The sequence below is a fragment of the Anas acuta genome, chromosome 1 (genome assembly GCF_963932015.1).
Source record: "Anas acuta chromosome 1, bAnaAcu1.1, whole genome shotgun sequence".
NCBI lineage: Eukaryota > Metazoa > Chordata > Aves > Anseriformes > Anatidae > Anas > Anas acuta.
In genome coordinates, this window is record NC_088979.1 from 20896478 (window position 1) to 20911461 (window position 14984).

Below are 14984 nucleotides of genomic sequence, written 5' to 3' on the forward strand. Positions count from 1 at the left end.
AAAAAACAGTGGTGTGGAACACAAATGTAGTAAAACAAAGTCGTCGTCCCCCCCCCAGCAAACAAACAAACAAAAAACAACAAATTCCAATAAAGTAAATTCAAATAAAAACGTCACATGACCCTCCTGTCCCCAAGGACAGGAAACTTCCCAATAAAACTCCAAATATCTGCTATCTGGGCTCTCCTGAGTCCATCAGAAAACAAAATGACTTAAGTGTGACCAGAGCAAGCTATAAAATCACTAGTTCCAACTCAGAGTCACCTACTGCCCTTTGGAATAGATCCCATCTGTTATTCATGTTATTTTCTAAAGGAGTTACAACTTCGTTGATGGGAGCTTTAACTGCATGTTAAGAAATCATCTTACATCCACAATTGCTCTATGACCTTTTCTTCTTTCTCTCTGAGATTATAAGAACAGCAGCATATTGCTCTTTTATTACTTTCATATTCTCCCTCCCACCCACCATCATCAACACTAGGCCATTAAGGTAACAGACTCCATGTAGGAAGAGGTAATTGCTCAGTGCCTGCACAATGCCCTCACCAGGCCTGGAAGCATGGCTGCTTCCTACAGATAACAGCCACAGACAGGAGTGCTGAGTAATGATTCTGTGCAAGAGCAGACCCAAATTTCTTTCTATAGAGTTGCCCTCCAACTCACCCTACATCCCACAAGTAGCCCACTGTTAGCCTAAAAAACTGACTGGCAAAAGGTGTCACAGAGGCTGAGCACTTCTCAAGACACAAAAAAAACTGGTTGGCCACTCTCCAGTTATAATAATTTTAAATAATGTAATTAAAGATTAAAAGACTATTCTAGGATTAAAGATTTATCTAAGAGGTACTGAAAAATACTTGAAAGACAATGAAATCTTTGGGAATAGTCAGGACGGGTTCACAAGAGGAAGACCAGCCTCACTAATTTTCCTTTTATGACAAGGTTACCCATTTAATTAATTAAGACAATCCAGCAGATGTAATTTTTTTGGACTTCAGCAAAGCTTTCCATACTGCCTCTCACAGTACCCTTCTGGACAAAACGTCCAGCATACAGCTAGAGAAGTACATAATGCGATGGGCGAACAATCGGCTGATGGGTTGGACTGAAAAGGTTACAGGTAAATATGGTTATATCATGCTGGCATCCAGTTACTAGCGAGGTTGCCTGGGGCTCCATTTTAGGACCAGTTCTCTTTAACGTTTTCATAAATGACTTGGATGTAGGACTAGAAGGTGTTTTGAGTAAGTTTGAAGATGATACTAATTTAGGAGGAGCAGTTGACTCCATTGAAGGTAGAGAGGCCTTGCAGAGAGACCTTGACAACTTGAAGAGCTGGGCGATTGCCAACAGTGTGAAGTTTAACAAGTGCTGGATTCTGCACCTGGGAAGGGGCAACCCTGTATATATGTACAGAATGGGGGGATGAGAGGCTGGAGAGCTCATCACAGCACTGCCAGCTGGGTGAAGGAAGGGATTGTCCTGCTCTGCGCTGGTACAGCCTCACCTTGAGCACTGGGTGCAGTTTTGGGTGCCCACAATATAAGGAGGACATAAAACTATCAGAGAGTGTCCAAAGGAGGGCTACAAAGACTGTCAATGGTCTGGAGGGCAAGACATATGAGGAGCAGAAGAGGTCCCTTGGTTTGCTCAGCCCCGAGCAGAGCAGGCTGAGGGGAGGCCTCATGGCGGCCTGCAGCTCCCTCACGAGGGGAGCGGAGGGGCAGGCGCTGAGCTCTGCTCTCTGGGGACAGCGACAGGACCCGAGGGAATGGCATGGAGCTGGGACAGGGGAGGGTCAGGCAGGGGGTTAGGGAAAGGGTCTGCACCCAGAGGGTGGTTGGTCACAGGAACTGACTCCCCAAGGAAGTGGTCATGGCCTTGATCCTGCCAGAGTTCAAGAAGTGTTTGGACAGTGCTCTCAGACACGTGGTTTGGTTTTTGGGTGGTCCTGAGTGGAGCCATGAGTTGGACTCAATGATCCTTGTGGGTCCCTTCCAACATAGAATATTCTAGGAATCTAATTCTATGAAAAGAAAAAGTATTTTCTTCCACAGGGATGCACACAAACTCTTGTCATACATGTCAAACCCACACTGTAGAGCTATTTGTTTTTCCTCTGTTCCAATGCAGAATGCAGACTACATCTGAAATGCTCTGATCCACTATGGCAAGTCATGCATTTAGCCTCTCCCTGCTTGTCAACATGGCTCAAAATATAGTCTTTTTTTTTTTTTTTTTTTTTTTTTTTGAGACATGAATATTAGTGTTCACTGCCTCTGGTAAAATACAGTAGCTGCTTTTCTAAATTTAAAAGCCAGCTGTTTCTAATTAAGAAAATACTGAGTAGGACGTCTTCCAAACATCTTCCCACGAGCATGCAGCAAGTCTTTGCTACTTTTAAATCCAAGAAAAAGTGATTTAAGGGAAATTTCGAAGGACATTAAGCAATCCTGTACTCCACACTGAATCAAGACACAATTTTTGAAGCACAGTCAACTACCATGGGACTATAATTCTATCCCGAGTGAAGAAGTTTGTTCCTGTGTTCCTGGACACTGCCATACCCCACTCCAAAACAACAACAACAAAATCTAGATAATCTGCCGGTTACGCCTAAGTGTAAACGGCTTGTGTTGCACTGTATTTCAATTTAAGCTACTGAGTTGTGTTTAAACTTGTTAAAAGCTACCCGATCTCAAAACAGACGTTGGCCAGACAGCGTGGCTAGTGTCCAGCTTTCATTACAATACTGAAAGAAAAACAGCTGACAACTTATGCATGCTGTTTGTACAACCTGTGGGGAGCAACTTACCTACAGTCACTTTTGTATTACTCATCCATTGAACACACAAGCCCACCAGCCATAGACTAGGGCAGGAAAAAATGCCAAATGCAAGATGGGCCAAGAAGAAGAACCAAGAGAAATTTCAAGGCCAGCTGACTGCCCTGTTGTGCACTGCCAATTCCGTCAATTCTTGAACCAGAACGAGTTTTTTTGTCCGTGGCTTAATCCTATTTTTACATGGCACTATAAGGAAATGCCAACACAGTACTGGGCACGGCTGCACATACCATCCTGCTTTTATGAATTAATTTCAAAGGAGAAACAAGTCTAGGACATCTTTAGTAAGTACTTAGGAGAGATTTACCTCAGAGTTGACAAACACATGAAGTGGCATGTTTTTGGCGGGTTAGCCTCCAGAAAGCAAGCATGTTTAGTCTCCTCATTTCACAATCAGAAGTTATTAAAAATATCAATTTTATCCCTATCAATTGTTTCATCTCTTTTTGGTGTATCATACAGAACAACACCAGGGACCTAAAAATGACATTCATTTCTGAAATCCACATGTGGATCATAAAAACAACCAATCTACTCCTTCAACAGATGCTTAAAAATATATGCATGCTTCATTAGTCTAATTTGTCTACTCGGAGCATAGTCCAAAATTGCAGAGAAAGTTCCAAAACCACATCAAGTGCCATGGAGACCACTGTGCATAATAATAAAAACAAACACCATCAGCAGGCATTAAGAACCTCGACTGGCAGGCAAAGTCTGCTTTTTGAGTAACAGCTGAATGAAGAATTTCCACAGACCAAAACACTGACACCACAATGTAATGTGCAACTGATTGCAGACAAACCACAATCAAAGCGGCCAATTTTCTAATGAGCGCCAAACACCGCAGAAATATGAGAAGCCAAAGAGAACAACAACTGAGACCTCTGGAAAAAAAACACGTCTAGTGTAGAGAAAAAGGCAGAACTATTCTGGAAAGCATGAAAATTTACACTAAGCTGTCACTATTTCAGTACAGATTTGAAACAGCAGTAACATGAAACCTGTTTATTCTGTTGCAATAACGACTATCATCTTGTCTTCGTTTTATTTTGTTTTTGTTTGTTTTGTGTTATTTTTAAGTCTTTCCATGCAGGTTTCTCACAGGCTTTGTCAAGAACTGAATCAGCAAGATTTAAGAGAATTTCAGACTGGAGGCCAGCTAAAAAAACAGCTTTGCAAAGTAAATTAAACCCTCTAGATCACCTTCCCCTCTCCAAACCAAATATCTACTGCAATAGCTATGGTGTATCTGTTACGCTAATGGCACACCCATAGAAAAGAACAGGAAGGTTTCCTAAGAGAGAAGAGTTGTTTTCTTGATGAGCCACTAATTTCAATAAGCACTGCTACTGACATACTACATGGGATCAACTGGACATCTCCACTACAGGGATCTTTTAAAAAACACCCTGTCAAAGATGATGCACATCTTTCTTAAACTCTAAATAAGTAGTCAAATAACCTAGCAAGAATCTGACGACTCAGCTGTAGTTTAAAAAGTCTCCCGATAAAGGATTACATTAGAGTTAGAAAAGGATTAGAGTGACTCCTATGTTCAGCAGCTTCCACTACGCAGAAGCGGAGCTGTTGGCACAATTTATTCTCAACAGAGGTTGTAAAGAAGTAAAGGGAAAGTGCAGCAGCTCCATCTGCAACACCTCCAGCTGTGATGGGACTAGAAGGCTCCGATGAGGAACGGCCTTACGAATGTCGCTCCAAGATTGAGATGATGTGTTCCAAATTCAAAACGATTCTTAAATCCCAGCTCTGAGCTACGACCGTATACCTGTACATATAACACAACACGAGAATATAAAAATCTAGAAATTAATAATTTGCACGGTGGATTAGCCACCATCTATGACCCTCTCAAAAACAGATTAAAACCCCACTCTTCCTCCCCCTTACCCCTTTAAGGTTGAAAGAGTAATACTAGTTTTCCTGAAGACATGTCATTTATGATAACGACTAACAAAGCAAAGACAAAACACCGTGGAAATAAATAGCAAAACTTACAGCTCAGTAGTAGTCTTTTCTCCAACCAAGAGCCAACACCTGATGCTTCAGACAGGTGAAAGGAAGGACCCTCCCTTAAAACACTATACATAGTATTTGAGCTTGGGGAGGGGAAGGAGGAGATCTGTTGCTCTTCATCTTAGATAATGTATGGATCAAGAATAAAAGCTTTCATACACATATTACATCTTCATATATACGTGTACATACACATGCTTTCATAGCCTGGTATCTATGTATGTGCATGGGTGGGCCTATGTGCACACAAACTTTGATCCCATACAGTGTAATATTATTCTCAAAAACCCAAAGTATGCTGCAAGTCCTATGAAGAAACGTCCAAAAAATATGAGCAGCATTTCACACACACACCTGTATGACATATGGAAGAAATGTGACCAAAAAATTCTTTGATCTTGCATTACTCCTTCTGATACTAAAAAAAAAAGGAAAAAAAGGATACTAAAGGAAACTATTATTTGTGTATCTGAAAAGGTACTCCCCCAAAACAACCAGCATACCAGATGTATATGGAGACGTTCTACTAAAGACTTCTGAAATTTTTATCACTGCTTTGTCTTATTATGTTACTTGCATTCTGTTGTGAAGTACTGTAGCAGAAAAAGAAGAAATACGTTGACTCTTTGACAGCAGAGAATAACTAAGTTGCTTCCCTTTGCCCTCCAGGAGGGGAAAAAATGGTATTATTTTCCCTGTGAGAATGCTCAAGATATAATGGGCAAGAGAAAGAAATACTTAGTGAAAATGGTTTAATAAATCCCAGCAGAAACAAAGCGTCTTTTCACATACTTAAATGTCTGCAAGACTCCATGCTGACATTTGACAAATGGGCAGAGTAAAATGTTTTGCACATTCTATGCCTTTTACTCATGGCACAAAGTCCTGCCTGGCACAGATGCTAAAAATGTACTACAGTTAAAAACAGCTCCCTTCAAGTGCTATTGCATTTTTGTAGTATGAGTATCTAGCAGTTTCTGGAATTCAGTTTATTTAAAAATATAAACACACTAACAAGATGTTTAAAAACAAAAAGAAAGCTTTTTGACTCTCCCATTTAGCTTTTAACATATTTTGACTACTTGTAAATACAGAAAGACAGACAGCAGGAGCCAAAGAATACCTTGAGTCTGGGAAAAAGTAAAGAGATGCGTTTTACTGACTACAGGCTAACATGATCTCAGCTCATTTCACCATAAACTGGTATTATGACAGCACCCAATTATTCAAGAGCCTTTGTTTAAGTTACTGCAAACGGTAAGCAAATTTCTTTAACCTTAGAAGCTTTCACTGATTTTACAAAATCAAGAAAAATCCAGTAATCCACCAAAATATGTCATCTAAAACATTATCCAAAACCTTTTTTTTTTTTTTAACCTTAGCAAGTTATTAGTACCACTTCTTGAGTCATAGCCTCAGGAAAAAAAACAATTTAAAGTTTAAAGTTGAAAATTTTTAGAAGGTATTCAAGCAAAACTAAAACTTCATTAACGTGAAGCTTTTGTTTAAGGGCCTGCAATTTCTGTTGGAGCAAAAGATTACCAACACAATGAAAAAAATGGGAGCTAATTGTGGGAGGAAAAAAAGTGATAAAGCTAAAAGCTGATAGCCTGACCCTTCTCATAAAAAGGAATAGCTCACCTTATCATTTGTGTAGGAGAAGGCTGACACATTAATGGCAGCACTACAAGTCTGCTGTGGAGGACAAGCAGTTCATGGCTCTGTGTGATACTCAGTTGAATTTCTGCCTGATATATGGAAATACGAACTACAGCTGCTGATGCTGTATGTGCCATGAAACTCACATAGGACACCGTGAAATACTATCAAAGCAGTGAGTTTTTGTCTGTTAGCCACTTACCTGCTGATCGCAGCCTGTCAGCTTCCACTCCTTGCTGCAAAGAGCTGTCTGAAAACCTGTAATGGCCTCCGTTATCCCCAGTGCTTCAGCAGCATATTAAACACTATGTATTAGGCCACAGCAGGAACAAAATGATGACAGACTGCTCTTACTGAGTAGAAATGTGAGAGTAACTTCAAAAATCTCTAATTGATTTCTTTACAGTTGTATTTTTTTTTATAATTATGTCCTGGTACACAAGGGTGATGTAAGTTAAATACGCTTCAATTCTTTGCTAAAATTTTGTCTTCTTTCTGGATCATAAACAGCATCCTTGCTTTAAATACAACTCTAAACTTTTTATCAAACACTCTTTTCTGGTCATTTTGAAAGCAGTTCCACTCCTACAGAGTATTTTTTTGTTACTGTATACTTATTAAGTCCCTTGTTTTTACTGGAAGCCCGCTATTTTCAATATGCACGAGGCATACTTTTGACAGCCATGTGACTCAGTGCGCTCACCACAGGTTGAGATAATGACACCAAAGGGAAAATTTCATCACCTGGAATTCAGCTGACACTGGAAGACCAAATGAAACATTCCACTGGTGTTACACAGACCAGTAACGGATCAGCTTCCCTTCTGACCATCTCATGCTATCCTCAAGTCCATTCTGGTTCATTTTAAACAAATGCAGGAAAAAAGGATCAAACATGAAAATACATGGAAGACAGAAACCATGGTGAAAAAAATACAGAGCAAAACCACTAAGTTTGTACTTGTAATTTTGCAAAAGATGAAGCCTAACTAGGAAAAAAGTAAGGAAAGAGCCACTGCTTTTTAAGTGAACTGAGACTTGCATATTTGTATAGTATGTACAGTGCATATGATCACATCTGATGTCACCTTTTGAGAGAAAAAGGGCTCTTTTAATGAGGAGATGAAGTTAAATGAATGCAGGGCTTTTAAAACAAAAGTTGTTAAAATAGTGTAGTGAGTATAACACAATTCTTTACAAGCCTCTTGCATGCGTCCGACAGCAGGCCTGATGCTGAGCATCCCCGCGCCGCCGAGCCTTCGTACTGACCTGCCCGAGCATATCGGGTGCCATGGGGAACGTGGGCCAGATGGCCGAGTAGATGCCAAAGAAGACCAGCCAGAGCAGCATGCTTCCCCAGACCGCCAGGTGACTGAACTGTCAAGGAGCAGGGAGAGAAGGAGAGTCAGCACAGCGCGCTTCCCCCTCCCGCCTCACCCACAGACACTTTTCTGTTCAGGTCTCTGTCAGCCTCACGCAGGCCTGTCTGCTGCGCTTGGTTTCAGGCCAGTAGCACAGGTTGTTTAAACAGCATAAACCAGCTCTCCTCTTTAATCTCTGCCTCACGACAGGGCAGGCAGATAGTCTTCTCAGCCAATCTGTCTTACTCCCAGCTCCAAAAACTCACCAGATTTTCCTTAGTGCTCTGATTTCTCTCATCTAGCTCCTGGTTCCCACTGCACACATGCCAGGTTCAACACATACATCAAGGTAGAATTTTTCAAAAGGCACAGGTTAAAGTTCATCCTGACAAATCCCTCGTGTCAGATCCCCTGTGTGCACACAGGTCACGTGCACCACTCGCATACCTTTCCCTGAAGAAGATTCAGTGTTGTGTGATACACCGCCACTTAAATGATCAACATCTACTGATCACCTTTGCTTTTCTGCCTTGAAAGTGCTTTAGGTGATTTACAGATACGCAATGCAGTTTACACCTTTACTGGCTCTTTAATCTGCGGACTAAGAGTAAATAAAAGCGGTATCAAAGTGACCAAGAACACACCCAGTACATGTTTCATTTCAGTTGCATTAAGGAAAGTCATTTCTTCTACATACCCAAACTGTTCTGCCGTTCAGGATGATTTAAACTGTTTTACTTTTACATTGCAGTGGATGGAATCAGTAATTTTGGTTGTAACAAGCAACTGAGCTCACTATTGGCTCCAGCTTTTTTTGGATACCAACAACTCCCGCGGCTGATGACTTTGGCTCTAACTCAGCGAAGTACCTGCATAAATCTTAATTACTAAACACACGCGGATTTAGGAACACGGCAATGAATTCATGCACTGGTGGCTGTGGTGGACACACGGTCCGTTTGTTTAGCTCTCAGCTTTATGCTTTCTATTTGATGATTTCGTTTGCCTTTTTTTTTAAAAAGCAAGCCTGACAATCCAAGTGTCTAATACTGCATTTGTGAGACAAACACCGATTTCTAGAGGGAGGAGAAGAAATCGCTCCTTCCCTGGGAGCATCCTCAGAAAGGTGAGTCCTTCCTGAGCACAAGCAGCACAAACAAACAAGCGGGGAGAGCCTGCAGCACCAGTGCAGACTGGTGGATAGCTGGAAGCGACTGGAGGCTGGCTTACAGTGGAGGCATTCATCCGGCAGAAGTTAAGAGGCAATGGAAAGAACGCTCTTCGAGGCACTCTCGGAAAGCCGAAATGTTGTTCAACCCTGAAAGCTGCCGGACTAATGAGCAGGGCATGGGATAGGCCCCTTCCTGGAGAGACACTATGGGCAGGAAGATTACTTTTCCAACTTTCTCTATTTGCTCTTTTTCAGCGAGGAGATCTGACCGGTAACTGCTTAATGAAAAGTTATTCCAATCCAAATTTAAGGTGAATGAAACTAACACTAGGAGATTTTTTTTTATTGATGTTATTTTTTAAATTTGAAGGAAGCGAGGGGGATTTCACCTACTTGATGTGTTTGCTCTTCTGAAAACAAGGTCATTTCACCTCAGTATGAATCACTGGCCAGAATAAAGGCCTCCACAGTGCGGAACTGTGGTGCTCAGCTCCTCATAGAGCAGCACTGCAAGGCTGCTGCAAGAGCTCGCCTTAAAGAAGAGCCAGCCCCATGCAGTGGCCCAAGAACAGCACCAGCACTGCTCTCCCAAAAGGACCTTTCCCTCAGTCACAGTCTTCCTTTCGAACTAGTGGGCAGAAGGCCCAGGATAGCTTGGGCTGATGCTTCCAAACTGCTAACTCCTACAAACTTTACGAATAAAAAGAGTAAAGAAAAGCAAGCAGGGAAACCACTGTAAGATGTACTCCCACTTTGTAGTATTGTATTTCTGCTAGTGAGTTGTCATCTTCATTTTTAGTCTCACTACTCTCCGGTCTGTTGGTAGGACAGTTCTTGAGTTTTGCAGCTCTTTGTTTTGTCCTTTCCAGCTTAGCAAGGTCTTTGCTCATTTATTTTTCATCATCTTCTCATGGTAATCTCAATCATCCCTTGCCATGCGTCTCCCTTCCCACATCTCAGGCTTGTAACTTGGTGGAATTTATTCTCTACCTTTAAAAGGCCTTCTGCTTTCAGCAAGAGCCCTCCTTGTCCTGTTTGAAATCATTTCTTGAACACTAACCCTACCCACCAAGCTTTGCCCTGTTGGTTCTCCACTGATCTGTCATACATTTCTTAAGAAGTAGCAGGCAAAGCAGAAGCTGGTTTGTCAGATGTGTTAAATGGCATTCAGAAAAAGAAATCAAGTGCTCATGCATAAGAAATCAGACACACTGTGTATCTATCTTGTGCATCCAATTTATCTGAAGCAGCTTCAGTAGCATGGTAAAGTATTTAAGAAAGCTGAATTTTGGCACAAGCCTACCGCAGTATTGCAGACAGGCAACACATAACAAAGCTGCTCCACACAGCTCTAAAGTGCAAATTTTGTTATGCATGTGACTACTTCTACCAAAGCCTTTCTTTCCACACTACCTACTGGATCTACCAGACTCCCAACTACTCTGAATCTGAGTTATTTATTTAAAGCTTTCAGCTGAGCCCATCATGTTCTCCCAAGTGGCAGCGTCCCTCGTGTTCCCTCAAACAAATTGGATGTAACCAATCCAGTTGATGATGGAGGAGAGGCTTAACTCAATGTTGTACATTTAATACTCTTCAAGTAACCTCAAGATTCTTTGTGTGTTGATTCACTCACAGCTGAAATAATAATTGTACAACATCAGATTCCAAGATGATGAGAGTCCCTCGGTCCGAGCAATGAGACAGGAATTACAAGTAGATGTAGAAAAAGTTGATTCTGAACACAAACACTTTTCTGTGAAGAACAAAAATTTCCTGTACAAATGCCAGTGCTAAAGTATGTTGAGCTCTACTAAACATTATGGTGTCTTTTAAAATAAAGGTATGAAAGAGGGGATCATGATTATCCCTAGGTGACTGAAAAGACATCGTTTACTCAGGGAAGGGGAGAGAGGAGGAAGCATCAAATAATTCGTAATATAACAGGATCTAAACAGGCTCACAGGCGTCCACTGCAGATTTTAATATGTCCTCTTCTAGTGCATGGGGAATTAATTTATTTCTAAGTCCTTTTGCATTTTAAAAAATGAGTACACAACACAGAACTTGCACTTAATCAACAACAAAAAAGAATGGATTTTATTTTCAGATGACAGAATGAGGCAGAAAACATTAGCATTTCCCTAATAATTAAATAATCCATGCAGATAGCATTTCATAACATTCAGAGCAGACATCAGCTCATTAATCTTAACAATTCCTCTGTGAGGAATGAAAGGAAACATTTTACAGCTAATAGGGGAAATGAGGTTATGAGATTTAGCCAAGCCCCTCCAGGAAACTGACAGAATAAGAATATGGGGCTCTTCTAAACACCCTGGTCTTGAGGCAGTATGTCTTAGTATGTCACGCAAACTAGATTCCCATAAAGTACCACATGTAGGTGTGGAGACAAAGGGACTCTGCCAAAATCAAAAAGATTCGTGTTTTCAAGGGACTGGGGGAAGGAAGGGGTGAAAAGCGTTGAAGTGTCATCAACATAGGAGCCCTCTCTACTCCGCATATTCTTTGGAGGTCAGTGCCCTGGCAGATTCTGACACCTACCAGTAACAGAGCACTCTCTTACTGCAAGTAAATGACTCACATCTAGGAATCAACAAAAAGGGTTTGACAAACATGCCGTATTTCTTACTGAAAGTTTGCAAACAAAAAATCTCAGCCAATGTGAAGTCACTAGTGCTTTCTACTAGCTTCAAAGATCTTTACAAAGCCCATTTGTTTATCCCTGGGCAGACAACTTTTATTCACTGTTGCATTAACTTTTAAAGAAGCTACAGAGTAAAGAGATGTTGTTCTTAAACTGTTTTCGTAACCAGTTACAGTAGTATGTTAATTTGTAGAAAATATTCTAAATTTTCAATATTTAGAGACGTTTACAAAACACTTTTAGCCTTCTCCTCTTCCCACTTTTGATAGACTGACTGTTTTATCATGTCATTAGAATGTGTTCGTTCTCCTCTCCTCTCGTTAGGGAACTTACTTTATCCTTAAATCAAAGAACCAATTTAAACTCTGCAGCCTCAAATCATTTTTGGTACTTCTTTTCCATATTAATACTAATCAGGGAGAAAGGTACACTAATAAAGTAAGAGATACTGAAGAGCACTTACTCTTGTCCACGCAGTTGTTTCCAAACCAGCTTTCAGACAAACAGTGACTACAACATACTGCAAGGGAAAAAGAAAAAAAAGTGCAAATTAGCACTCTCAAATTCATAGGTGTTCACAGCCCAATCTCCCCTTCACACCTGAAAAAGGAACTACCATCTAGTAGCACCACCCCACCTCTTGGGGACTTGGCAGAATGGGGTGAGGGAAGGGCAGAGCAGAAGACACTGTTGGTACACACGTGAAAAAAATGAAAAGGGAGAAAATCATGGTCACAAAAAAGGCCTCATTTTATTTTACAGTTTCTTCTGCTTTACATCATTTTTGATGGTTAAAAAAAAAAAAAAGTAAAGATATTCTACCATTCAAAAATGTCTTGAATAGATAAACTTACAGTGTAAACTATGTTCCCAACAAATAAATAGTCAATTCCCTGTCCATTTGTGAATACAGCATCTGAAAAAGAGAAGCAATTACATTTGTTAATAATTTTATCAACAGAATGGAAGACACATCAAGGAGATTTTCAGGACACTAGACAATAACTGGTCTTAACCTCACTTTTTGGACTGTCTAAAGGCACTTTTAGAAGCCATGAGCTACTGGTAATGCAGCAGCTGTGCTAAACAAGACACAATGCTCAGACAGAGCATGTATACACAGTCCCAGTTGCCAGAAGCCATTAGCAGAAGGGGAAATGTAATTTGTCTGCAGGAGCTGAGGTACATCAGTATCACTTTTTCGGTGGCTATCTATTCTGTACTGCTCACTGACAGCTCGAGCAAATTCCATTATTTGCTGTGGCTGTGAAGAAAGCCTAAGATCTGTGGTGGAAGAAAGTTGCATTAAGAGAAAGATGCAAACGACTGATCTCCAAAGAACACATATAACTTCTAAACTATCTTACTGGAGGTTAATTTAGTAACTGAACAGCGTTTAGTCCTCCACACAAGCTTTCTCTTAGTCAAGTGTGCAGAAGGGTAAGTACACGTTAATCTATCATTTGGAAGTGCCAACCTTGGCAATGCTTCAAATGTCTGTTTAGTCTTTCTTAGCCCATGCTGAATGAAACCGGAACGCCATGAAAGCACACTCGACAGCCAGGCTGATGCCAGATGAACTCATACTCACAGGAACTTTCAAGCATTACTCAAGCATGATAAGTACCGGTATTTTCACAGGTTTTAAGACAACTGCTAAAGAAATACACAAACAGCAGGGATGAAAAAGGCTTAAGATAAACCCCTTGGACCTGTTCCTAAACACATACTGCCTATTACAGTGCTTCTACTATGAGGGCACCACTTTGCTAGGTTTATTTGCAAAACTGGATCTGACATTGTAAAACCAGGGTCATCTACTTTGTTAACAGCATTCCTGTAAAGCAGGTCTCCAGGATCAGCCAATTTTGATGTCTACAGAGAACAGTCCCTGATAGCCTGACCTCTGTGGCAAAGACTCTGCCCAGCATACTGGTAACAAGTGGTCTCTCTGGAGTCTTCTCTTCTCCAGGCTGAACCCCAGCTACGAAGAAACAGCATCAGATCTACTAATCAATAACAGTAGAACAGGATTTAAACCCTGAGCCAGTTTGCCTAGCAATAGTTTGGTCTGTGGCTACTGGCATCTCTACCAGCCCAACTTTTCTCCTGGTACTCTGGTCTCAGTCACCTACCACATCAATCACAAATACACAAAGATTTAGCAGTTTCTTTCAGCCTACTGTCAAAGAAAAAGGTAAAGAGCACTAAAGAATGGAAACTTCCTTACTGATGCCAGAAGTCTCAGTTTATTGAGAAAGAGGCATGTCTAAATACAGGATGTATTGGAAAGCTCTAGAATAAACTCATCTAATGACTCTGCCAATATATTGTTCTAGTACAACACCACAATGCACTTTTAAGTAAATAAAATAACTTTCGGTGCAAGCCCCATTCTTTTTAAGGTTATGTTTTAATACAATAATGTAATTCATTTTTTTTTTCAGGGCTTTCCATGACCTTCCACTTTGGGAGGCTAAGCAGTTCTGAAAGGATTGATATTTGCTAATGAGAACAGCAGGATGTCCAGTGAACACTCATTTCTAAAGCTATACAAGTGCCCATTCATTGCATATATGCACTTCACATTCTGAGGAACTCAAGAGGTTAAAAAACATCCCAGTGTGAATAGCTGAGTTTTGTCTGCAGCACCGAAATCTCTTTTTCACTTAGAAATACAAAGAAACTTGAAAATTAAATACTCATTCCTCTTTGGAAAGCAAGCTAAGCAACCTATTGAAATGATCTCAAAGAAAGTTACCATTTGGGCAGGTGAGTTTTCCAGTCTTACCATTGCAGTCATTTAAATCGTGTAATCTACTTAGGAATGGAACAGTCAAAAAAAAAAAAAAATTATGGAAGACTGAAGCAAAAACTGTAGCCTAACTGCTACAGACATCAGCCTACAATAGCTGACTTTGGATTGAAAAAGCAGCTATTCAGGACTAACATTTCCCATAAACATAGTGAAATAGTACAACTCCCTCCCCTCCGAAACAAAACAAAGACCAGTGAACCGAAAGCAACCTCTCTCCCCCAAAACTGAAACAGAGCTCCCAGCCCACATACAGAGGAGACAGGGAGATCCCCTTCTTGTATGTCTATCTCACAGTGCATGAAACTGTCACTAAGGGTATGACACAAGTTTTACTCAGCCAGGTAACGAGAAATACGAGCCTGCCTCCTCCTTATCTTTACCATCATTCCTCTTTCCTGTGAGCAGTCATCTTCCCTCCCTTT

General features: G+C 40.8%; 1 protein-coding gene across 8 annotated transcripts in view; it reads right to left on the reverse strand.

The window, feature by feature from the left end:
- Positions 1-14984, reverse strand: part of ATP8A2 (ATPase phospholipid transporting 8A2) — a 309878-nt gene that overhangs the window by 83853 nt on the left and 211041 nt on the right. For all 8 annotated transcript variants that reach the window (XM_068671922.1, XM_068671930.1, XM_068671958.1 and 5 more), the window contains 3 exons: positions 12599-12660; positions 12208-12264; positions 7814-7921 (listed from right to left, as the gene is read on the reverse strand). In XM_068671922.1, coding sequence (XP_068528023.1) covers positions 7814-7921; positions 12208-12264; positions 12599-12660 — 227 coding nt within the window. The remainder of the gene's footprint in view (positions 1-7813; positions 7922-12207; positions 12265-12598; positions 12661-14984) is intronic.